Here is a 25,784-nt window from a genome sequence, read left to right on the forward strand (position 1 = left end):
GACTATTTAGTACTTATTTCATTGTAACCCTATGTTTGATCTCTTTTTTTTCGTTTGTTCCTATTCATGAACTTGGTCTGGTGGTAGATTATCCAAAAAATGTTGGGAACTCAATTTATTAAGTTAAGTTTCCGTCAAAAACAAGTGAATGTCCTGGATCAAACAAGTGGGCCTTGATGATCCAAAGAGTTTTGAGTTTGTTGGGTTGAATCTTCATCCATGGATACCTACAAAACAAGTAAACTGAACTGGGGTTGTACGGGTAAATCCTCTTCGATGCTTAAGTCAGACGGTAGACAAGTGAACAAAGTAGGAATGGATAGAGTAACAGATCTTTACCTTTGTGTCAAGTGGAGTATTTGTAGACGTTTCTTGTGAGACCTAACAGGCCTTGGGTCCTTTCTTTCCAAGTAGGCTTAAAGACTTGGTTATAAAGCAGAGGTATAAGAGCAACTATTGGACTTGGGAGTATATTTAGACCCCATCAAATTAGACAACAACAAAAAAAAAAAGTTATAGGGTTGGGATGAAGATAGCGTCCATATGCAAGGGTATTGTTATACTTTTCTGAGATAAGATACCTTTGTTCTCATTTTACACGAATTCAATATCCATGGGATATAGATGGTCATATGTAGTAAATTAGGGGTCATTTGAGAATTAAGCTGACCTAGTGGACTAGAATTTCAAATTCATCATAGGGGTTTGATATTTATCTCTTGCAAGAATCAAGATAGATTCTAGGATATGAATATTAGTAGTCTAGGGGAGTATTGAGCAAAGACTTTGAGAGTCTTGAGTAAAGACTATGCAATAATGTTGAAAGAAAAAGATGGGAGTCTCATAGTGAGTTTGATAATCAAAAACTCCATCCAAGACTATGACATGTAAGGAATTAAATTTCTAGCCACTTAAAAGTTTTTGTCTTTTTTTTTTTTTTTTTTTTTTTTTTGTAAAATCAATTTAAACGGTAGTTTGTGGAGAGTCTGATGGATAAAGTATAGAATTAGAATGAATCTGAAATGAGTCCATAAAATTAAAAAGTAGTCGAAAGTTAATGTGGCACACTGAAGTTTGGAGTTGAGTTTGAGGAATAAATTCACCCTCAAGTTTCTCCTTATTTGTAGGAGACTCCATCTAACTTTTAGAAAGGAAAAAAAAAAAGGCAGTGGTTTATATTTCCTATTTAGGCCTCATAAGCAATGAGATAAAAAAGACAGCATGAGAAAACTGTGTTGTTTTGGTCACTTAACATTAACATAGTTGACATATCTATCCACATATAGATATTTAGGGGATAGAATGTAGATGATTGAAATAAGACTTGAGTTGAGTAAAACTCCAAGTAAAGCAAGTGGGCTTTTTTTTACCTTTAGGCTTTAGATAGACATTGAACTGTGGAAATGGCAGACATGAGCTTTGCTTCGAATCTATACCCTCTTTTTTTTTTTTTCTTCTTAAAGGAAGCTTTGAATCTATACTCGTCACTTAATTTCCAGTTCCCAGTTGCCAATATGACAACCCGCGGCAGCCGCCATTTTATGTAAATAAAAAAAAAGTAGAATGCGTGATTTGTGAACATAAAACGTGCATTAAATTTCTAAATATCCTAGAGACCTAGACTACAATCAAGTGTTTACCAAATCAAACTTTCTTTTTTAATGGATAAAAACAAAGTTTCATATCATTGAATAATAGTAAAATGTTAATCAATCAATTTAAATTTAAATAATAGATGGTGGGGAGTATGCCCATATTAGTACATATACATATGTATATATGAGAACAATACGCACGATAAACATGAAAAACTAGATTATGAACACAAAAACCAATACTAACGAACATGTACTAACATAAATGTACATATGTTCATTTGACTTGATATTCATGTACATATGCTCGTTCAGCTTGTCATTTATATATAAGGGAAATCCTCAAACTGAGTCCTATAAAGTTTGATCCCTAAATCTCACGGATATAAGTTCGGAAGTGATATATATCACTACTCCACCATCTCATTTTTGCTATTAATATACATGTACAATCATACTATTTCCTCCGTTTCATAATACTCGCTACACTTTTCATTATAAGAAGTTTCACATTACTTGCTACACTTTCTTTTTGGGTAATAAACTCTCTATATCTCTCTATTCTCACATGAGTCCTTTTTCTTTTTTACTCTCTACCTCTTTCTTCTCCAAAAAGTATAGCGAGTAATATGAAACGGATAGAATACATGTAATAGTGGATGCACCATCTAGGCGTTGTTGTGAGTGTGGAGTTGTGGACCAATTCTTTTCGTCACAGCCTACCAGTAGTATATTATTATACACATGGTCAAAAGTAGACCGCGTTGAAATTAGACCATTCACCATTACCTTTTTCCCTTCTTCTTCTCTTCAAGTGGAGTGAGAATATTATTCAACACCTTTCTCCGAAGCAACAAAGCAGCCTCTTATATTCTATATAGACTATCTCACTCCCTTATCCCCATCTTCATCCTCATCACCCTCTATGCTCTCTTTTCTCTTTCTTCACATCAAAAACTCACCAAAATTACTCATATACTACCTATATACATAATTACATAACAAAAAGATTGCATCTTTCTTTTAGTTTAAAACCATTATGTATACACAAAATCTCCAACGAAAGTCAAATTCAAAACCAATAGTGATTAGAGAAGTATGGGCTGCTAATTTGGATTATGAATTTGAATTAATCAGCAACATAATAGATAATTACCCATATATATCAATGGATACTGAATTTCCTGGTGTAATCCACCGTCCTCAAACTTACACTCATGGTAGTCGTCCTTCAGATCTTTACAAATTTCTAAAATCCAACGTGGACGATCTAAATCTCATCCAAGTGGGTCTCACTTTATCCGACGTGTCAGGTAATCTCCCAGATTTAGGTACAGATAATCAGTTCATCTGGGAGTTTAACTTCTCTGACTTTGACGTTGACCGTGATCCACACGCGCTTGACTCAGTTGAGTTATTAAGAAAACAAGGTATTGACTTTATTAAGAACAAAAAAGAAGGGATAAATTCTGAGAGATTTGCTGTTTTAATGATGTCTTCTGGTTTAGTTTGTAATGAATCAGTAAGTTGGGTTACATTTCACAGTGCGTATGATTTTGGGTACTTGATTAAAATTCTCACACGTCAAAGTTTACCATCGAGTTTAAATGAGTTTTTAGCAATTGTAAGAGTGTTTTTTGGGGACAAAGTTTATGATATAAAGTATATGATGAAGTTTTGTAAGAGTTTGTATGGAGGATTAGATCGTGTTGCGAAAACATTGCAAGTTAAACGTGCAGTTGGGAAGTGTCATCAAGCTGGTTCTGATAGTTTGTTAACTTGGCAGGCATTTCAGAAATTGGTGGAAGTTCATTTTGTAAATAATGTACCTCATTATCATGCTGGTGTGCTATATGGACTTGAGGTTTACTAGGAGTATTATTGTAGTTTTATGTAGAGATACTTTTATGATTCATTGATTTGATTATATGTTAACTTATAAGATTAGTATGCCAATGTAGTAAACTTGTATATTGGCTGTTATTATATTTAATTAATCTACTCTATTCATTTTATGAACTACTTTCTTTGTTATTTTTGTTATTGTGGGACTATGATTGATATATTAGTTCATGGAACATGCCTATTTTGAAACTTTATATGAATATGATTTTTTTTTGGCCCGTTGGTAAGAAGAAGGATCTTACTGGACTAGCACCTCGTTCAGGTCAGCCAACCTAGCTACACAGGTCAACGCTTGAGAATAGAGGGGGATATAAGGGAATCCCTACTCTCAAGCATAAGTAGATAGTGGGGTTCGAACTGGTGACCTCCAAATCACAAGGTGAATTCCCCACCACCTCCACTAAATGTTGGGTTTATATGAATATGATATATACTCTTAATAAATGATGCAAGTCAAAGATGGGTATGAACATATACTCTGTTTTTGAGTGGTTTAAATTGTTAGATTGGCCTAAGTTAACTTATGTGCATGAAGTTTTGTTCTGATATAACACTTTTTGTTGCCTAGTTTCAAAATTTTCATGCTTAATTTGTGTTTGGTTAATACTTATTGATGCGTAGTTGCTACTTGCTAGACATAATGTAAGTGTTCGAGTTCCTCAAAATGCCAAGCAAATAGTATGATGACTTTGAATATAAACACGAGTTGAAGACTAAAGAGTACGTACAAGTGAAGATACCATATGTATAGTCAATAGCTGACCTAGTCGACTTGCAAATGCATAATTGACTTTCAAGTTAGGCAGCTTAATTCACTCCTAAATTAAGTAGTGATTGGATACAAATGTTTTTGACTATTCCGCACTGCATCAATGATTGACTTCAGTTTGTAAGCTAGGGAAGGTGAGATCAAGCTCTCATTGATGAGGTGACACATACCTATATTAGATGGTACGTATTGATTAATACTTTCTCTTTTCAGAATTAAGTGAAACACTTCTCTCATTTATGTGAGAGCTTTTTAGAGAAATATATGACATATATATTACTAAGGATTTTGGTAGTTCTACTTCTATCTCAATGTGTAAATCAAAATCTAGTTATTGGCCCTCAGGGATATGTCAGGATATTAATTGTTGTTTGATATTATTTTTTTGAACTAGGTGAAATATTTCAAATATATAGTTTAAGATCAAAATTACGTGCAAATATGGTGGGGTGGATGTGCATATCATGTGTGCAGTTGTGCAAAATAGGAGATATACTTGAGTTTTTCTTGCCTAACTAGACCTAAGGGCATAATGGTTTTCCGTCCGTTTATTTATCACTGAACAGTTTGTAATTTAGCCTTTTTCTTCTCTTTGATTGTGTCTCTAATCTCTATAATAAGTTCAGGTTGTACAGTTGTACAAGTACAAGACAAGCGATAATTTTAGGAAGTTTTATACATCTTCTCCTTGGAGCAATGATAAAACACTAACTGAAAACTACTATCAAGCTAAGGACCATTTTGCAAAAAAAGTTGGTGGAGGATTCAAACAAAAAGCTGAAAAAGTAGACTAATTGGATTTAAAAAAAATATATCCCATCCAATAAAACTCGACAAATTTTAATACAAGATAGAGAAAAAACAAACGTTACTTTGAGAACCCTTGTTTGTGAGTCTAAAACACCTGTTATTTAAAAACCAACTCCTATTTATGTGTTTAAAACACTTGTTATTTATAAATCAACCCATGTTTCTGTGTGATAAAACTTACTTTTTGTCGAAAAGTACAATTGCAATATGAAAAAAAGTAAAAATTGTATCCATTAACTTTATCACACAGAAACATAGTTTTTTTTAGGATAAAAATGTGTTAAATTCTATTTTCTAAAAGATATAATATATTGATCAATAAAGCCTTCCCTTAACCTTAATCTTAATATACATAAGGATAAACTTTTCGGGAGCATAGGAAGCTACTCAAAATTTCGAGATTATAGAGCGCACTACCTAAGATTGTCATGTCATTCATTTTTATTTAATTTTTTCAAAAAAATTCTACATAGATATAAATAATTATAAGAAGTTTTAGATAAGGGAAAATTAGAGCTTGGTTTTGAATAAACAAACTAAATTATAACTGAAGATTTGATTTTGGTTTTTAATAAACAAACTAAATTATTATACCATGTAAATTGAATATAACTTTTGCTACATGATTCAGATTATTATACCATTGGAGAATGACCGGAATATACTTCGAAATAAGATCCATTTATAATATAATTTAAAAACATGTAAAAATATATAATTCTGATTGTAAGCATGCCATGTCATTATATTTAGTTTTTAATTTTAAAAAAATGGAGTTCTAAAATAGACATAAATAAATATAAGGAGATTTGAAATAAAATAAGAGTTTGATTTTGAATAGACAACCTTAACTATTACACTACTAGCCTTATATGCACGTGATGGGTGCATCAATTTAAAATAGTGTCTTATATCCACTTAAAATGCTAAGTTGAAATAGAAAATGATTCTTAAATTATTTTCTTTTGTAATTTTTTTATCCCATTAGATCATTAATGGTAATTTAGTATTTTTTTGAAAGAGAAATTTCATTAATTGAAGGCCAAACGGCATCTACAATATGTATTAAAGTAAAACAAGATACAATTAAACAAGACTAAATCAAATTCGTCTTCGAAGAAACTACAATGAACCAGATCAAACAATACAGCACAATCCTCTTGTATTTGCTGAATCAAGCAGCTATTGATGAGAAAGTCTATCATTCTGATATAGTTTGGGAAGAACATTCTTGATCGAGTCAGGTTGACCGCATCCGAGATTCCAATACCTTCGTGTTGAGTCTCGAACTTTACCAATGAGAACAATTTCTCATACCTAAAAACAAAAGAACCATACTCACAACTCCCATAGGGGAGAAAGAGATTTTCAAAACAAAAACTAAAAACCCCATAACAGGATTTGAGAAAATCTCATAAAGAGAGACTAATTTATTGAACAAAACAAGAAAATGAATTAAAAACTGGAAATAAAAGGGGAAAAGGGGCTTACCATGGATGAAAACATCCATGACAACCCCTAATTGATGAAGAAGGGGTAGGGGGAGGCTAGGGTTTAATGGTAATTTAGTATTTTCAAACGCGAACACCAACTTCCTCCCCCCTCCCCTTATATATTAGAGATGTAAATTGAATATAACTTTTACTAAATAATTTGAAATATTAAAATTTTTATACCATTAGAGAGCGCTCGAAATATGTTTCAAAATGAAATTCATTTGCGATATAGTTTTCTAACTTATGAAAATATATTTATCTAGATAATAATAACATATCATTTATTCTTTATTTTAAATGCATATTAAAATAGATAAACATTTGAGAATGAGGTGGAGTTTATAAGATTAAAAAAATGTCTTTCAAAATATGAACCTCATTCAATCGAACCAAAAACAAATTAATATTGCAATAAAATTGATTTAGAAAACTTTGTTTTTACGACATTATTTATCACAGCTTTTAAAGGGTTGTCTTCTAAGATAATATAATATTGTCTTTATATTAATTATTACATACAAATTAGATTGATAACTATTAAGATAAAAGACAATTAGAGTTTTTTTTGGGGGGGGGAGGGGGGGACTGAGGACCCCGTGGGCCTTATTAGACTGGAACTTCTCACAGGTTAACCCAGCCTGCGTTTGCGAGCAGACACTTTGAGTTTGGGGGATGATAAGTGGAAACCCTCTCCAAAAGTGTCCTAGTAAGAATCGAACCCAGCCCCCAACCTTGAGGTTGGAAGATTCTTTTCTTACCACTAGGCCAAGCTAGGCAAGCTTATAGCTTGTTAAGACAATTAGAGTTTGGGTTTACTGAATTACCTAAGTATTTTTTACTAAAATAATTTTGTTAGTTTCAATGTCAATAACTAATACTTTATGTCTAAAAACGTTTCAAATGGATCACAAAATAGAGAAAATAACTTAAATAACTTGTTTATCATCAAACCTAATGACATATAAATATCATTTTACCACATTAACAAAATAACATGAGCATTGCACTGCTTTAAAAACTAGCACAAGAATATAATGGCTTCTTGATTTCGTCTCATTAAAGAAAGGTACACCCCGACGTCAATATATATGCTATAAAGAAACAAAAAAACTCTGTCGAACTATCCATTTTCAGTGGGTAATTTATCAGGTGATAGATGTATCAATCTCCAACTACGAATTGTCTAATTATCTTAAGTTAAAAAATATAATGTCTCATAAACAACTCTTAATGATAATAAAATTAGTATAAGAGTCCAAGAAATCTATGACTTTAATCGGGTACTTTAGCTATCAGCCAGACAGCCACCAAATGAATAGGGGCCACCAATTATTATCACCGTGTGATTCAAACATTTATGAAAGCTTATGTTGCCCTTGAAGACTTCATTAGGTAAAGCGTAATGGTACCCGTGACCAATTAACCTCGTCCTACAGAAAAACTTGTAAGATACTCTTTAATCAGCAGAGATGTCTTTATTCTGAAGACTTGGTTTAATTTTCTATGGATCATTCTCTCTATTGGAAGACTTTATCTATTGTATTATATCATCCGTAATTAGTTTTTTTCGGATATAAAAAGCTACAAGAACAATTGGTGTAGACGAGATTTGATTACAGAATTTGGGTCACCGCCAAACTTTAACCAATTAATATAATTTACATCCATTAGTATCCCTAATTAGTAATTATCGTCTCCTTTGATTTGTTTGATCACATTTGATTTGCTTATTCAATGTATAGTTTGAGATATCAACTTCAATAATAGGAGTATTTATATGTAAGTCATATTATACTAGAATAATGGTATTAGAAAAAATCCAATAATTAGTATAATTGCACTTTATTCAATAGATCGATGTATATTCTCAATTCTAGCTAACTAACCAGCACGTAGGCTGATTAAAGTAGTATCAATAGTCCCTGATTAAGATTGAAGTACTTATTATTCAATTACCAAAGTTTAGTTTGGTACGTTGTCTTTCTCTTGGAAATTATTTGGACGAACTTAATTAAATTTTGATGAACTTTTGAGGTGATGAAGCTGCAAAGTATTTTTTTCCTCAATAGTCAATGATACCCTCGACATGTTAAGAATAGAGTTGCTTACAAGAAATACTAGATTGTGAAGCACTTTATTTCCAGATTGAAAAAAAAAGAAAGACCAAATAGAAAAAGAACGAGATTTGGGAATACACACTTTTATTCACATGATCTTGGACGGAGTAAAAGCAAGACGTGTAGGCAGATCGACTCATCAAGTTTCCATTATCAAAAAAAAAAATATAGTTGTATCAGTAATGGATGATGACATGATTTACCATGTACGTAGGAGTATATACTTTTATTTATTATGCATATATGGTTACAACTTACAGCATACATACAGATTACAGACTAGAGAGGATGATTAGGTGCATGTGGGCTTTGATTTGAGGAAGAAACGACGGCGTACTGACAAACCTGGAAGAAAGCACAAAGAATAAGATGATGATGAGCAGGAGAGTTAAGTCGTAGGAAGCAATTAAGAAGTTGAAGAAGTTGTTCCGAAGAAAATATTTGATTCTCCTTAATCATTTCCAGCATCGACTGTTGGAAATCATCGCACGGATTCTCCGACTCCATCTCCACCACTGTAGTACTACTACCACTACCAATACTAGCATTGCTCTTCCATCTTCTTGAGGCCGAGGCCGAGACCGAGGCTGAGCCTATGTTTGTCTTCTCCACCATTTCATTGCAGTTGGGCTGATGAGATGGAGCGGAGGAGGTGGCCGAGGGGGAAGTAGAGGTGCAGGTGATCTCTCCGTCGCCGTCGCGAGGGGAGGAAAAGGTGGAAGATCTAGGCTTGTTTACTTTGAGTTTGGGCTCATAGACGTTGGGAATGTTGGGTTTAGTGGAGGAGCCACAACCGCAGCCTATGTTTAGGTGGGTTGTGAGTTTGGTGAGGAGTTTCTTCCCAAACTTGGTTGGGGACATGTTGTGGAGATGTAGGAGTAGGAGAAAAAAAAAGGGTTAGTTAGACATTGGAGATAATCATATATAGATATATATACATACACACTTGTGACTTGTTTATATATATTATATGGTGGTGCTTAATTTGAAGGTGGTTATTGTTGTTGGGTTGAAGATGAGTGAATGATACTCTGAAGAGGAAATAGGTAGAAGTGAAGAGAAAGACATATCATGAATCATGAGGGACATTTGACTCCTTAAAGCTTTTTTGTGTTGTGCCAATTGTATACACCACTACTTATACTGCTACTACACAAAAAGCTAGTACAATTAATATACTGATGCTACTAGTTTTACTTCCACAACTATATGATGGTATCTTCAATCTTGCTTGCTAGGTAGCTGAAGGGTTTATGTCTAACTTTCATGTGACTTCAAAAGAGGCTATACAAGCATAGCTTAACTGCTTAAGTTATTGTTTGGGAATCCATTCATTACTTTTTTTTTTTTTTTTTGAATTTAACATTAATTCATTGATTCAAAGTCATACGACATCTACAATAGAAGTAGAAACTAAACAAATACATATCAAAATGAAATAAGTACAATTGTAATATGACAAAACCATGATCGTTGAGTAGATCTAACAATTTTGAACACCCTCGTCTTTCACATCTCTGCTGTATGATGCAGCCTTTTGCAAGGGGGTCTGTCGATCTTTTGTAATTTTGAATTAGAAATAAGAGATTACCACCGCTCAAAAAGATGATGGTAGCCCCTAAATTGAAAATTAGGATTTTGTGAGAACAGAGAGAGAAGAGAGAAAAAAAAGGAGAGAGGAGTTCTTCATTACTTTATACTACAACTCAAAAGGCATAGACGTAACTTAAAAAGAAATGTCTATTTTGTGAATAATCTACTCACTTTGTTATAAAATAGGTATAAAAACTAATTAATCTAACTCAAAAGGCATAGACATAACTTAAAAAGAAATGTCTATTTTGTGAATAATCTTCTCACTTTGTTATAAAATAGGTATAAAAACTCATTAATCTATATTTCTTGAGTGAATGTAGCGATTTAGGTATTAACTCACTATATACCAGGGTGTTTATTACATATCACACACCCAATGACCCTATTATTTGTGACTTGAAATCTTGTGAACGACATAAGACTGACTTTGAATGCACATATCTTTCAATATATGAATGATTTTGATGTGATTCAAATAAATGGAGGTGATAGCTTGTTCATAGAGCTTTCCAACGATAGGTCATATGCCCAATTCCGCCGAGAAACGAGAAAGTTACCCTCGTTTTATGAAGAACTGTCGAGAGCATACCGCGACTCGCGGTTTGCGAGATGCGTTTCCGAATTAGTTTTTCTTTTTGTAGGGTTTTGTGCGGAGTATATTCTAGGGTTTTTATGCGGGGTTCCACAACAAGAATGTCAGCCTTTAGCGTCCGCAAAAATCAGACGCTAAAAAGGCGAAATCGGACGCTAAAAGAATTAGCATCCGTCAACGGATGCTAAAAGTCGAATGCAAAACCCCTGGTCGCTAATACTTGGATTAGCGTCCAACAGGCGGACGCTAAAATTTTAGCGTCCAATTTTTCCATTTAGCGTCTGATTTTCAGACCCTAATTAGCGTCCGACTTTTCCGACACTAATTAGCGTCTGAAATGACAGATGCTAATTAGCGTCTGAAAATCAGACGCTAAATGCAAAAAGCGAACGCTAAATGTCCAGTGCAATATGCCAATGCATAACGCTAAACGCTAATGTCCATTTAGTAGCTAGTTTCATTTTTCTTTTAATACTGTGAACACAAAATGAAACATAAATGGACACAAAATGAAAAGAAAAAACATTGGAATTGAAACATGAAAATGAAACATAAATGGAAGTACTTCTTATTAATTATTATGGTAAATGCAACATATTTTACATCCCTCAGTAATATCTAGAACAAAATTACTTGAACTAAAATGTTAAATAAAAAAATTACATCAACTACAATATGAAACAAAACCAATCTCTTCTCATATGGACGAGAGTTATTCAAAAATACTTCTACTCACTTATAAAAAAAAATAAATACATCTATTCAACTAATATTTGGATTCAATCTCTTCAAATAATCCTTGAACACATCTGAGCTGCAACCACCAAGATCTGCAACCATAGAATTAAAACAACAAAACATTAACACCAAAATTTAACCCAAGCATAATTAAATGAGATTAACCAAAATTAACAAGAAAAATAACCAAAGATTAACTGAAAAATTAATCAAATCCGAACTCCATAATCAAAAATCAGAATGACAAAAAATAAGTACGAAAAATCAAAATAGAAAATAAATTTTTTAAAAAAACAGAAAACGAAATTAAAATTAAAAAACGAAATTAAAAAACCACAAAACCCAAAATTTTTTTTTTAAAAAAATTAAACTGAAATATATACAAATACTTTATAGCGGAAGATAGAATTTTTTTTTAGAAAAAAAAGGACAAAGATGTTCTTATAAAAACTTAGATCTACCACAATACTAACCCCCAAAAACAAAAAAAAATCGAAAATATAAAAAAATAAAAAACATTTTAAATAAAAACCCCACCCACCCAGAAAACCCACCCACCCCACGAACCAAAAAACCAGAAAACACCGGATCTTCGATGCTGAGCGGAGATCTTCGATGCTGAGCGACGAACACTTTCGGCGGCGACAAAAACCCACCGGATCTTCGATGCTAAGCAAGGATGGCAGGGATTCGACAATGGTGGTTAGATCCGAAGAGGGGATTTAGGGATTTAGGGTTCGAAGAGGAGAGAGAGGGGAGGGAGGGCCGTGTAAGTGAGAGAGAGAGAATGAGGAGGAGGGGCCGCGTAAGTGAGAGAGAGAGAATGAGGAGGGAGTTAGGGTTTGAGTGAGAGAGAGAGAATGAGGAGGGAGTTAGGGCCGCGTATATGAGGAGAATGAAAGCAAAGGGTTGTCACGTGTTTGAACGGGTATATGGTCGATTTTATTTTAATATGGATTATAATTAGCGTCCGCCTCTTCAGACGCTAATTAATCAAAATCGGAAGCTAATTACCGTCCCGTTAAAAGTCGGACGCTAATTTTCGCAAAACGGACGGTAATTTGCGTCCGCTCCATAGACGGACGCTAATTTTAGAAAAACGGACTCTAATTTGCGTCTGATTGTTACCGACGGTAATGTCGAATTTACCGTCCGCTTACGGTGCCGGACGGTAACTTCAAACGCTAAAAGCGCGCATTCTTGTTGTGTTCCTTATGTTATAAAATGACCTCTTGGTGCTCATTATTTACGCATAACTTATGAAAAGAAGCTCTAATCACCCACATGTGGACGTAGGTCAAATTTGATTGAACCACGTAAATCCTCGTGTTCTTTGTTTGTTGATCTTTATTGTTTTCTCACCTTTATTATTTCATTGATTTTCTGTTCCGCATAAATCAAACAGCAATACCCTCTTTCCTAACAGACCCAATACTCCTTTTCTTTTGCTTATTAAAATTCTCACGTGTTATGGTATACACTAGTGTATATGAAGCTTCAAGAGTGGGTTGACAAGCTTGTAAAGAAAAAGTCAATAAATTTCAATAAGTTCAAGTTTATGAGAAGTTAGGTGAAGAAAAAAATATATATCCTCTTTTCTCCTTTAAAAAAATAAAATTGTACTACTTCATCTTAAAATATAATATTTGTTCTTTTTTTCACAGTCTACAAGATAAATATTTGACCGATGATATCTTCAATTCCTTATTGATAAAAAAATATAAAAAGTTGAAATTATGAAACTATATATTGAGGCAATTCTAATGAGATCACACGTGAATATGCTTTTTTTTTTAATATAAATGAGAATATTTGGTCAAAAATTTTAAAGTTTGACTTCAAGAAAAAGAAACAAACACTATATTATGGGACAGACGGAGTATCATATAAATGGTTAATAATTAAGGATTTAAGGTTAATAAATATGCATAGCGCGTCCAACACTGACCGGCCATCATACGAATTATCCTGCCGGCCTCCCTCTTAGTCCTTTTTTCATCCTCGTTAATGGAGGTCCACAAGTTGTCCACTAAAATTAGCAACCCAAAAACATTAATTTAAAATATGGCCACATGTTATTTGTTAATGTTTCTTTCATAAGTTTGGGATGCTTTTCGTAATTCAAGATTTCCATTCATGAATAAAAAGTTAACTAATATGCGTTAAAACTTCAAAGAGAAAATAAAACATTCAGAAAGAGTAAAACAAATTATACCTTCTTGTTATCTTGTTTATTCAAGAAATAAAAAACATATTCATAAACTAAAAAAACAATATCATTAACAAAACTAATGTTTTGCTCAACAATTGATAAAAGTAAAATCGCACACTAATCCTAATATGCGTTAAAACTACTATAAACACAAACTAAGTTAAAAAGTACTAACGATCCGTTTGGTTAGTGATCAACCACTCGACAAAGTCATAGATACTTTTGTTAGCACTAACCCTAAACTCTAGCAACTAGGTAGTTATTAGTAATACTAATGATTCCCATTGGAGAAGCACATACAAAACATTCTTCTAAAAAATTTCATAATACCAACTTCAACATGCACATTCATATCAACATTGGTTGATGCCAAAAACTCATCTTGCTGGCCTACAACGATCAAATTTGTGGCGAAATCCGGCGAAGGACGAGCCAAAAGCTTCCTCCACCATGGAGTTTTTCTTGTTGAGTAGGGTATAATATCTTTTAAAGAAGTATACGATTGTACCTTCAAATTTCCGAGTTTTGTTTTATTGAGTTTACACCTTTTTCTCAATTTAACAGGCATTACAATTTCTGATCCGAACAAACTAGGATCACGCCTGTAATCAAGTACTTCTATATCAACTACCATACCTTTGCTACCCATGCTTACTAATCTTATTAATCAAGGAAGAAAACAAATTGAATTTACTCAATAACAGGAAGATTGTATATATATATATATATATATATATATATATATATATATATATATATACGACAAGAGTGTTAACTTGTTACAAACAAGTTTAAAAGATAGTATTAGGAATACGAGTTCTATTCGTATTAGGAAAGAATTCCCAATAGATAGAAATAACAAAAAAAATAATAAGGTGTCAACTACTCTCCAAAGATATAGGATAACTATTTTTTTGGAATCCTTAACGTACATGGTATTTTGTAGATAAATTGATGGTAAAAAACTTATATGGACATGGTACAAATTAAGGGTTTGTTTTCACCAACTTATTTTCAGTTCAATTCAGTTCAATTTAATTGTAAACAGTTCGGTTCAACTTCAATTATAATTTCTACTAGTTATAATTTAATTCTAATCAGTTCAGTTGCAATTAGTCCAGTGATATAAGATAATTAATTTTATGGAATTCTTAATGTACGTGGTATTTTGTAGATAAATTGACGGTAAAAAAATTTATATGGACCTGATACAAATTAAGGGTTTGTTTTCACTAATTTATTTTCATTTCAGTTTAATTGTAAACAGTTCATTTCAGTTCAACTTTAATAATCATTTCTACTAATTATAATTTAACTCTAATCAGTTCAATTGCAATCAGTCCAGTTCGGTTGCAATCAGTTCAGTCCAGTTTAGTTGTTTTATGGCAAAGAAAATATGCTCTAAATCAGTGTGAACCTAATGCTAATTCATGTGATTTTATAATAAAAAAAAGGGTCGTTATATAAAAAATAGATATAAAATATGAGTAGATAAGACTGAAACACTTAAGATTTTTTTAAAAATACTATTTGGAAAAAAGGGTCACTATGTTAAATAAGTGACTTTTGTCTATAATATTATTAGTTTGGACCAGGTCCACGCACGACTATACATCGTACACATAGGTATAGCATGCACATAATAATAAAATGTATTTTTTTTCCACAAAAAATAACAAGAGATTGTTTTGAAATCTTTTCCATGAATAATGTCAAACGAAGTATTAATTCCTATTATTCGCTTAACTTAAAATTAATTTCATGAATATCGTCCACGAAGGACAACACATCATATTTTTTAAAAAAACTAAAACTGCTACTCTAAGTAGTGTTTAATGCCAATAATATTTTACTGAAGTTGACCGCTACTTGAAATAGTTGAGTGCAAGTGTACTGCGCGCCGCGCAGCCTCATGTGCGGGACACAACGCATCTGCGTGGCGCACATTTTCTCTGCTTCTTTCATTGGCAATTTACCAGTGTAGACACGCTACGCCAAGTAGCGGCTTAACTTAAAACCTCTGCTTTGGGTAGTGCTTTGTTTTGCTGAAAATAATAATAATAAAAATTCTAATATGCTATACTACGTGAATGGTATAGCGGGAATTAATTTGAAGTTTAGCATATAGGAGGAAATAATATCCTTTTGACATTACCTAAGGAAAGACTTCATTGTTTTGTGAGGAAGGATAAGAAACGTGGTATAACATACAGCCGTATGGGCCATAAAAGAGGTAGAAGTCTGGGCCGCAAAGGAGTGCGTTGCAAATGCAATATACAAGTCCCGTCGCAAATGGGCAGAGGAAGTTGTATGGACAAGAAAAGCTAAACCACCAAACATGACAACACCTTCTTTCACTCTTTCTCTCTCCTCTTCTTCTTCCCTCAAATTCTTTGATGCAACAACAATTACCAGTCAGAAATTCAATTTCTACAATAAAAATGTTTCTTCACTTTATAAAACTTGTCGATTTTCTTCAAATTATGTGTTTCAAGTAAAAGCTGTTAGAGATAAAACTGATGAGATTTCTCCTCCTTCATCTTCATCTTCAGCTGAGGAAGTTACAAAGAAATATGGACTTGAAGCTGGTCTTTGGAAGGTAATTCATCTATTTTCTCTGATATATTAATTCATTTTCTGGGTGCTATGCTCTCATCTTCTATGTTTTTTATTTGTATCAACAAGAACAATCAATGTTTGTTTAGCATATTCTTTTTCTTTTCCAAGATAAATATACTAGCTCCCTGTCATATTATTTGCAACGATTTGACATAAAGTGCGAGTAAAAAATGTCTAATCATTGCAATTAATATGAAATGGAGGAGGTAGTATAAATAATGATTAAATGAAGTTGGGTGTTATGAACCCAGATATTTAGCTCAAAGGAAGATGGAGAAGAGAGGAGAGAGAAATCAAAGGGAGAAGAAGCAAAAGAGCTGCTTGCAAAATATGGAGGAGCATATTTGGCTACTTCCATCACTTTATCTCTTATTTCTTTTACATTATGCTATGTTCTTATTAGTTCTGGTGTTGATGTCTCAACTTTACTTCAAAAGGTATATTCCATTTTTGATTACTTTTTCAATCTTGTAACTTGTAAGTAATTCTGAGTAAACTGATAGTATGATTTACTTTAGGTGGGAATTGCAACAAATGAGACAGGAGAGAAAGTTGGGACATTTGCGTTAGCATATGCAGCTCACAAAGCAGCATCCCCAATAAGGTTTCCACCAACAGTTGCTTTAACTCCCATTGTTGCTTCTTGGATTGGCAAGAAAGTTGATCAAGATAATACTAATGATACCAAATAATCACTTTGTAAATCTATTATAATCTTTAGATATGTTTGTTTGTAATACTCTTTGTTTATGCATATCATGTTTAGGTAAGAAAATTCACCAGCAATTCTGAAATAAATCATGTCCCTTGCTTTTTTTGTCTTGTCTTGTCTTATCTTACATCAACAGTAGACTCGGATCTCTCAGCACATAAACCTAGTTTGACTTCGTAACTCAAACCCTTCGGAGTGGGAGGAAAGAATAAGAGAAAAATCTCCACATCCAAGAACCACCACAGCTAATAAGGATCAAACACAAGGAAAACTACACTAAAGCTGCTACTCCTTCCGTAACGAATTACTAGCAACAATTATATATTTAATCTCTCACAAATAATACCAAATGTTGCTAATAATTCATTACGCTGGGAGTACTTGGAAACGTGTTCAATAGGTTACATCTGCAACAGGTCGAAGAGTAAAATCTGATACCACTACAAACCATGCCAAAATGAACTATAGATTTTGTCTCTATCAACATCTTGTTAAGAATTAGTATTTTTACTGGAGAAAGCATATAAAGCAAGACAACAATGTCATTTTCATTAAGAATTGGCGATCCTTGCAGGATAGAATTGTTGAAAGCCAATTCAAGAACCATAAACTATCTAGAAAAGGAATACACTTTTTACAAATCATACCAGAAGAAGAGCTTGCCCTATGGCCTATCCGCACTGATAGTAATCCCTCAAGCAATCTTTCTGCCGAGACTAACTCTGAAATTTGCCAATCTATTTCAATCGAGCAATTGAAGTATGTGAAGAGCTACTTACTCCGTTCTGACTAAAACCAACAAAATAATGTACAGGTTATAGGATTACAGCTACAGACTAACAGCTACAGATCCCCCAATCTTGTTTGCAGCTAAGCAATTATCTCTACCCGTTTGCTGTACAACATGTTAGGAACAATCTCTCCCTGTCAACTCACTTTATGCACACAATAGTATTCCACATCATGTTGCAGCATCTTTGAAGCCGCAGTTATACCCAATTCACAATTTGAATCGGAGGAAGGTAGGAAGCTCACTTCATTACCAAGCAATAGAGATCAATAAATGGAGCAACACTGGCCACACCAATGTATTCAAGGATAGACCCCAATGCCATGTCGATCACCTCCCTGTTGTGTTCGGTGGAAGCACTTCTGTTGCACTTGGTGGTGGGCTTTGTGGCTGTGGCGTGCCAACACTGGCCACAGGATAGTCTTCATGGATAGTCCCCAATTCATTCCATTCAACTCCAGCTATCAATAAGTTAGGGAACTCAATTTCATGTTTCCAAGAAATTTTGGAATGTAAAAATGAACGGAGATAGAGATCTCAAACTCCAGTGACGATCCTGCTCTTAAATAGCTTTGGTTTCCTTTTTTAGGGTAACACATATATTAACAAAAAAAGAAGTAACACAGTTTAAAAGGATACAATCTGTTCTCCACATGTCAGTAATGCTAACATCACCATCCGATAGCAACCAGTAATCAGCATCACTCTGCAGAGCAAGCAGAAGGGTTACATGCATTAGATACTTGTATTCAAACTCATATGAAGTGATCTTTCAACTGTCTAAAATGAAAGACAAGGAAAATTCAGCGTGTGGGAAAGATCCAACAAGATCACTATAAGACATCATGCTCATAGGAGTGACAAAATAATAACCTGATCTACAACTAAAAAGTACCACAAGACTTTTTCTTCCACAACAAGTATTAAGCTCGCATATCAAACTTACATCAACTTCAGGAACTATCTTCATGATTCCACTCACAAAGTCCTGCTGAGCATTGGCATCAGAACAAATTCTATGGGTTTCCTGTCCTTCCATTTCGATTTCATCATGTTGGTTTTCATCCTTTGCTGCAGCTGCTGTGTGTTCATCATACCCTGAGGTACTTGGTATACTTGGCGAAGGTTCGGCACCACTGATCTCCTCAAACTTCTCTTCAAATTGACTAGAGAGAGGGCAAAGAAAGCACAATGAAGAAGCAGAAACACTCAAATCACCAAAGCTGGAAAGCAATCAATAGGCAACGAGAAGGCCAAGATGAACACCCGAGAGCACGCTTTACAGTTTACAATATACATATTACAAATGCAAGTTGATCAAAAGATATCAATAAAGAGGTCACACTCATCCATCAGCAATACAAACCACATAGTACAAAACAAGAAAAGACAGGATAAAGACAAGTGCTCTTCGAAACAGAATAACTTGAATTCCAATGAAGCAACTCATTTCACTTCGTCATTTCATCCTGAGCTAAGAATGAATCAAAAAGAAAGTAACTCTCTATTTCTGTTTTCTTCAAAGCACTCCACTCTAACCCTATCAAAAAATACTGAGAAGATATCTCTTTTAACATAGGGTACAGATATAGATGAGAAAGGCATAGAAAATCCAGAAAAGGTAATACCTCGAGAAATTCTCAAAATATCATATGCAAACACAGCAAAGACAAATTTCAATTGACGAAAAATAGTGCATTATGGTAACACGAGGCATAGAAAGCGGACGGAATCATACCTGACAAGATAAACGTCAATAGGGCCCATTGTGCTCCTAAGAACTATTCTGTATCTTCTTTGAGGAAAATCAACAGCCTAGTACATAAAACCCATAGAAACACGGTACGTCAGAATTAATAATAATGTTGTATTTCCTATACATATACTGGGTTAACCTCAATGAACTTGCCTCATCTGGATCTGGAACCTCCAAAGTTGTTCCATGCGGAGCTTTGATAGCTATCAAGGTTTCATTCTGTGAAGTCACAGATTACAAATTACAAATAGCAGCAAGCTCTAGAATCAATTTTGAGGAACATTAAACCAGACTAATAGAAACTGATGTAATATCTGAGAAATGATTAATACGAGACAACAAACCTGAAAACAGGGAAGACCCTTTATGTCTTCTTCGGTTACAAACAGCCACCTAATGATGCCATATGCAAATGGTGCACAAGTCAGATACAGAGGTGGCTGCCGGTTAAAGTTCATAGTGAAGACAAAATACAAAAAGCGAAGAGACGAGTTGTGGTATAAAGGATATTACTTCTGATTATTTTCTTCTTCACTCATCTCCCTCAATCGTTCCTGCATTTCCCTGCAACAGATTGAAACATCAGTGTCATTTTAAATGGAGAAAGCAACATGAAAGACTTCTCAAGCAGACTCATGAGTTTACCTTATTTGCTCATCCAATCTGCGTTCTTCCATTGAGAGGCTTTCAACATCTGTCTGCAAGACATACATAGTGTGAGCTACAGCTTATCAAAATCTGCGCTAAAGTGAAGAGCACATGGTCTTTACTAAATGTTACTAACAACCACCACTTGAGAAGATGTAAAGTCATAACAATTGAGTTGACATACCTGTAGACTAGTAACACTGTCATCAACCTCACCTGGCCTTGAGACATCAAGTCCCCTGATCAATTGGTCAAATATTTTTAAGTACACATGAGCTCAATCATCCAAATAAGGGGCAGATATATAGGCATAAAGGCAGGAAATAAACATGCTAAAACACACAAACAAACAAGTATGGAGTCAAACATACTTCCATTGTATCCTATTCTTCAGCTTCTTTTCTATGAGACCAATGCCCTCCAGAACATTGGTTATATCATAGATACGCCTCTTTTGGACCTGAGTAACAAATTGAACTATCAGGAATCAGGACCACATCAAGAAGAGAAATAAATGAGCCAAGTGGAAGCGCGTCACAGGAAATCACCTCTAAAGTATCAGCAGCTTTGTTCAAATCAAGGATACCATCTTCTGCATGTTTGATTAGATTAATGAACTTTTTCGTCAAAAGTCCTGATCAAGAAAAAGAAATCGTTATCATCAGTTGGATTCATAAGCAGCAAGTCCAAAACAAAAATCAACTCTGCTGCACAGAATACTTGACAACAAGTAAGTTTAGATTATTACCAAGGGAGCTGTCGTAGCGACAAGGACCAACTGGAGTTAGGCTGTTGCCCGGAGAACCTGCAACTTGAAAATGTCAACTACAATGAAAGACACTGATAACGCTATCCCAGATTTTTACAGTAATTGCAAAATATTAATAGTCTTACGTTAAAAAAAAAAACCAAAAAGAAACTTCACCATGTTACAACATGACCCCACATCACATTAGGCCATAAAGAGTGGAGTCCTAAAAGAACTCAATAGCATTATTTTACTTTGGAGTGACACTCCACCGTACATCATGTGAAGCCATTATACATCAAGCCAACCCCCTTGAACAGTGAAAACTACCATATATATATAAGTTTCGAACTTCGATACTGACCAACATTTGACACGGGAGTCTGAGGCCCAGCTCTATTAGACTTGCTAATCCTTGATCCTCGCCCCTTGCCAGCCTTTCCAGATACAGGAGTCTGAAGAGGGCTATTAACAATTTCAGTGTAACCCGGGCTGGTTGTCCAATCACTAGACTCAGCGTCATATTCAGGTGTATCACTCTTTCGCTTCATTGGCTGAAGAGCACCAAAAGGCATAAGTTAGAAGTTAGCAGATGTAAAAACAAGATACACTCATGACACAACCCAATACACATGGAAAAATGAGTGCAAAAGAGTAGGTGAGAAATGCATAATCGAAGATGTATTGCAGGTCATGTCTCCAAGAAAGCTAGAAAGCCGAGCACAAAGCCTCAAATGCCGCAGCTTAAAAAACGAGTCGGTTCTCGGCAAGTATAAGCAGGTACTATTATACCACATTTAACTGGTGCAGATTTTTGGTAAAGTTCCCAATTGATTTTCAACTAACAACAACTCTGAAGATTATCCACCTATAGAACTGTTTTTCAAGCTACGAGAGATAATATGAGAGAATGAGTGTCGTGCTGGCTTGACAAATGAGTTACTGCCTTGATCACTTCTTAAAATTGCTTGGGAGATCCAATCGTTAATTCCCCAACAGCTAACTTATATGCTGCTTCTTTTGAATGTCACATCATCTATTGCTGGTAGAAGTGACACATCTCAATAGTACAACTCATCAGGGAAAACTCTTAAGAGAAACGAAGAATCCTAAAACAAGCTATTAAAGCCATAAATCGAGTTGAAATACAAGCACAAAGAGGTTACAATGTCCACTGTATAAGATCCTTGAAAAAGCCATGTATCATAAGCATAAGAGACTCGGACAAAAAATTGAAGTTGTGTCACATGATAATGATTTAGAAATAATATGTACCCATTCAGTTCATGATAAAAGGCTCTGTTACTTGGAAACCTTCATTTACCTGAGGTATCTCGTGACACTACACGACATGAAACTTGGACACTTCATCTCAAACCAGAAACTTTACAATTTTCTATAAAGTAGACACTTCATTCGAGTGTGAGTAACATAGATAAAAACCTATAGCCAGCCTAGATAGCAGTGAGTCTATAATACGAGCATTGACAGAAGTAAGAACTGTATGTTCTTGTCAAAGAAACACAAAGGCCATGATAATGTTACCTTTTTAAAAAGAGTAATCATAGGATGTAGGGAAGATGTTGCAATGAGGATGTAAACAGGGAGCAACAAGAAAGACAGAATAGTCCCTTCTGAGCAGAAAACCTTTCGGAGGCTTCCCTCTCAAAATTGGAAAAAGATTAACATCAATGCCTCCTATAACATAGCAGATACAGCAGCAGTGTGCAGAACTGTATACAAGGCATAGCGCTCCACAAGTATGCAAGGATGAATCACAAGCCATTCATGAAGCACTAGTATGGATTATGAGGATGCAATGGCACCACATAATTTTATCCACAGATAGCAAGCAAGCATTAGCAGCCATCCAATCTTAAAATAGACTTAAGTCGCATTTAACTCATATAGCAAATCATCCCAAGGAGCTACAAGGAAGGAAAACAAACAAGGTTGTGGATGCACTAGCACGACGGGCAAGGAAGAACGAGGAATGCCTAGTTAATGAATGTATTTTGCAAACACCCCCCCTCCCCCAACCTTTTGTGTTAAGTTATTGAAGCTCAATAAACTCTCTACTGCAAGCTTGGTTTCTATTAGTAATTATCAGAATACTACTATGGATTATATTATTACCTAATCAATCAATAAAAAAAAAAAGCAAATGGTTTGCATTGTATTAAAAAGAAGAAGAAGAGGTAGTAAAATTGTTGTAATCAGTGTTACTCCCACACCTTCATTTACCTCAAAAAAGAGGCGTCATGTCCGACATTACACTATACATTACTTGAATACTTCATTTTAAACTAAACACTTGAGTTTTTTCTACAAAATAGCCGAGTTGGAGTTGGACACTTAGACACCTGTATCCGAGTAGACACTCAATCCGTGTCTGAGTAACATAGGTTGTAGTAGATGCATAGATACACCCACCCTAATTAGTAATTGCAACACTTGAAACAAAAACAACAATGCACTTATGCTTAATAAAAAAACCCTTAACTGAAAGAAAAGCACGAAAGAAAAGAATGAACTAACAGGGGTTTTAACAAGAACAGCTTCAGAATGATTAGAAGGAGGAACAGAACGATTGTCGGAGAAGCGGTGGTAATCTCCAGGCGGTGGAACAAACGGCGGCTTCATCGATGTAAACGGAAGTTGTCGTTTCAGATGTTGTTGTTGTTGTTGTTGCGATTGTTGTTGCAGCGATTGTTGGTTTGTCGACATTAAAATAGATAGATTGTACCAAATTAACGATCTTCTATAAAAATTGTAAGGGTTTTCAATTACGAGGGTTTTTGAGATAAACGTCAAATTCAAAAAAAAATAGTAAAAAAAAAGAAGAGAGTAAGTTAAATTTAGTTGTGAGAAAAGATCGGAAAGAGGAGAGAGATCTGTGTTTGGCGGCGGAAGAGACGACGGAAGTCGGAACTTGCAATTGTAAAGAGGAGAGAGAAAGAGAGAAAGAGAGAAAAAAGAGAAAACGAGGGAAGAGAGTGAAGGAGGGAATTTGGTTCGGATATCAGATGTGGAGGGAAGCCACTTCTCTTTTTCATTTCCTCCTATTTCTAACTATTTCCTCCTAATACCAAAACACCTCTTTTTTTTTCTTTTTTTTTTTTGTAGTTTCCCTTACCTCCTTTTCCCCCCTTTTTTTTGTTTTTTTTGTTTTGTTCTCTCTCTTTTCTTCCTTCAATCCAGACCTTTGTTTGTCTTTCTTTTTCTTTTCTTTAGCTCTATTATTTCTATCTCTCATTCTACATCCTATTTTTTTTTTATACTCTGTCCGTTTCTTATTAGTTTACCTACTGTTTTGTTTCTACCGATTTTTATTTGTTTATGGGATGTTTCTTATTAGTTTACTCATTTTTTTGTTTCTACTTTTAGAATGGGATCACTTACTTTCTATCACACATATATTCAATTTTAATATAAAATTATAGTTTCTCTTTCTTTCTATGTCCCACAACATTGTTTCTCTTAAAACTTTGTACAAAAGAAACGGGTAAATTAATAAAGACCGGAAGGCTCGTCAAAAAAAAAAAAGACCGGAAGGAGTATTATATTATACTTTCTCTATTTTTTTAAAATGCAACATTTGTTTTTTTCATGAATAAATTAAAATAATTAAATGTTGTATCTAACTAAAAGTACTTAGGGCCTGTTCTCTTCGGCAAAAAACAGCTGAACTGAACTGATCTGAACTGATCTGAACTGAACTGATCTGACTTGAACTGAATTGAATTGAACTGAACTGAAATGAATAGTGATATGTGAGAATAAAAGTATTGTCAAGAGCTGAACTGAACTGAACCGATCTGAACTGAACTGAAGTGAATTGAACTGAACTGAACTGAAAATAAGCTGGGGAGAACAGACCCTTAGTAATTACTAATTAATAAGCACTAACCAAATTCAACTTTTTATCTTGTACTTGGCTATCTAAGATTTTAATTACATTGCCAAAATAATATTTTGATAGATTCACAAATGCCAAAATCAAAGAAATTTTTTTGTGTAAAGGGTACATATCATTTGAAATATATCCTTATTTTATGAAGTAATTATTTTTGTTACTACTATGACCTAATATGTATTTCAAACATCATATAGAGCAATTTACAGGAGGTGAAAATTCTACGGCTCATACCACTAAAATATTCTTAATTTTAAAGTTTGAGAAATGTTGTACTTGATTATATGAAAATTATTGTTTAAATTATTTTTCAAAATTACAAAAGAATCTTTTTTTTTTTTTCAAGATAAAGATACTATCTAAAGCTTCAAGGGGAAAAGGTATTCTCTCTTTCCAAATGTCCTTACTCCATTATATGCAAATATCAATTAAATATTATTTACAATAGTGTGTTCTCTACCATCCTAACTTCCACTATCCAAAGAAATGAGCTCCGCTCCTCATTATATTGTTTAAGATAATGTAATTAGAAAGCAATTTAACAATATCAGGAAAAAAAATTACTTTCTTCGTTCCGTTTTAAATGCAATAAATAGATATTATTTGTAAAATATAAAATATTCATTCGTTATATTTAAAACGAAACGGAGAAATTATAATGTCTGGCATTTGCCAAAATGCCAAATGTATCAATATATAATTATTCACTCCCCAAAAAACAAGGAGTGAGAAAAGAAAAAGAAAAAAATACGCGTATTTCCTTGA

General features: G+C 34.0%; 3 protein-coding genes across 3 annotated transcripts; 2 read left to right on the top strand and 1 right to left on the bottom strand.

The window, feature by feature from the left end:
- The first annotated feature begins 2,436 nt into the window (after nucleotides 1-2,436).
- Nucleotides 2,437-3,617, top strand: LOC104899837 (probable CCR4-associated factor 1 homolog 9). The gene has a single exon (XM_010687116.4). It carries the CDS (start codon nucleotides 2,635-2,637, stop codon nucleotides 3,466-3,468), a length of 834 nt encoding a protein of 277 aa, XP_010685418.2. The 5' UTR covers nucleotides 2,437-2,634; the 3' UTR covers nucleotides 3,469-3,617.
- Nucleotides 3,618-16,060: 12,443 nt separating this feature from the next.
- On the top strand, nucleotides 16,061-17,271 carry LOC104899838 (hypothetical protein). Its single transcript, XM_010687118.4, has 3 exons — nucleotides 16,061-16,429; nucleotides 16,701-16,886; nucleotides 16,968-17,271. Exons 1-3 carry the CDS (start codon nucleotides 16,169-16,171, stop codon nucleotides 17,139-17,141), a joined length of 621 nt encoding a protein of 206 aa, XP_010685420.2. The 5' UTR covers nucleotides 16,061-16,168; the 3' UTR covers nucleotides 17,142-17,271.
- A 414-nt stretch (nucleotides 17,272-17,685) lies between these two features.
- On the bottom strand, nucleotides 17,686-24,309 carry LOC104899839 (transcription factor E2FB). The gene is made up of 14 exons (XM_010687119.4): nucleotides 23,642-24,309; nucleotides 21,468-21,657; nucleotides 21,104-21,160; nucleotides 20,904-20,989; nucleotides 20,727-20,815; nucleotides 20,540-20,594; nucleotides 20,353-20,405; nucleotides 20,221-20,271; nucleotides 20,052-20,100; nucleotides 19,861-19,926; nucleotides 19,690-19,766; nucleotides 18,898-19,117; nucleotides 18,591-18,657; nucleotides 17,686-18,412 (listed from the first exon to the last, which is right to left on the bottom strand). Exons 1-14 carry the CDS (start codon nucleotides 23,828-23,830, stop codon nucleotides 18,282-18,284), a joined length of 1,380 nt encoding a protein of 459 aa, XP_010685421.2. The 5' UTR covers nucleotides 23,831-24,309; the 3' UTR covers nucleotides 17,686-18,281.
- Nucleotides 24,310-25,784: the final 1,475 nt, after the last annotated feature.

Source organism: Beta vulgaris, chromosome 7 (assembly GCF_026745355.1).
Source record: "Beta vulgaris subsp. vulgaris cultivar EL10 chromosome 7, EL10.2, whole genome shotgun sequence".
In the NCBI taxonomy this organism is placed as follows: domain Eukaryota; kingdom Viridiplantae; phylum Streptophyta; class Magnoliopsida; order Caryophyllales; family Amaranthaceae; genus Beta; species Beta vulgaris.

What these genes read in the sequence shown, in the direction of transcription:
- LOC104899837 (XM_010687116.4), top strand. Translation starts at nt 2,635, where the DNA reads ATGTATACACAAAATCTCCAACGAAAGTCAAATTCAAAACCAATAGTG.
- LOC104899838 (XM_010687118.4), top strand. Translation starts at nt 16,169, where the DNA reads ATGACAACACCTTCTTTCACTCTTTCTCTCTCCTCTTCTTCTTCCCTC. An exon ending in TTGAAGCTGGTCTTTGGAAG is followed by an intron (nt 16,430 to 16,700) that starts GTAATTCATCTA and finishes TTATGAACCCAG; the next exon opens with ATATTTAGCTCAAAGGAAGA. An exon ending in TCTCAACTTTACTTCAAAAG is followed by an intron (nt 16,887 to 16,967) that starts GTATATTCCATT and finishes GATTTACTTTAG; the next exon opens with GTGGGAATTGCAACAAATGA.
- LOC104899839 (XM_010687119.4), bottom strand. Translation starts at nt 23,830, where the DNA reads ATGTCGACAAACCAACAATCGCTGCAACAACAATCGCAACAACAACAA. An exon ending in AAGCTGCTGATACTTTAGAG is followed by an intron (nt 20,816 to 20,903) that starts GTGATTTCCTGT and finishes TTTGTTACTCAG; the next exon opens with GTCCAAAAGAGGCGTATCTA. An exon ending in AGATAGTTCCTGAAGTTGAT is followed by an intron (nt 18,658 to 18,897) that starts GTAAGTTTGATA and finishes CTTGCTCTGCAG; the next exon opens with AGTGATGCTGATTACTGGTT.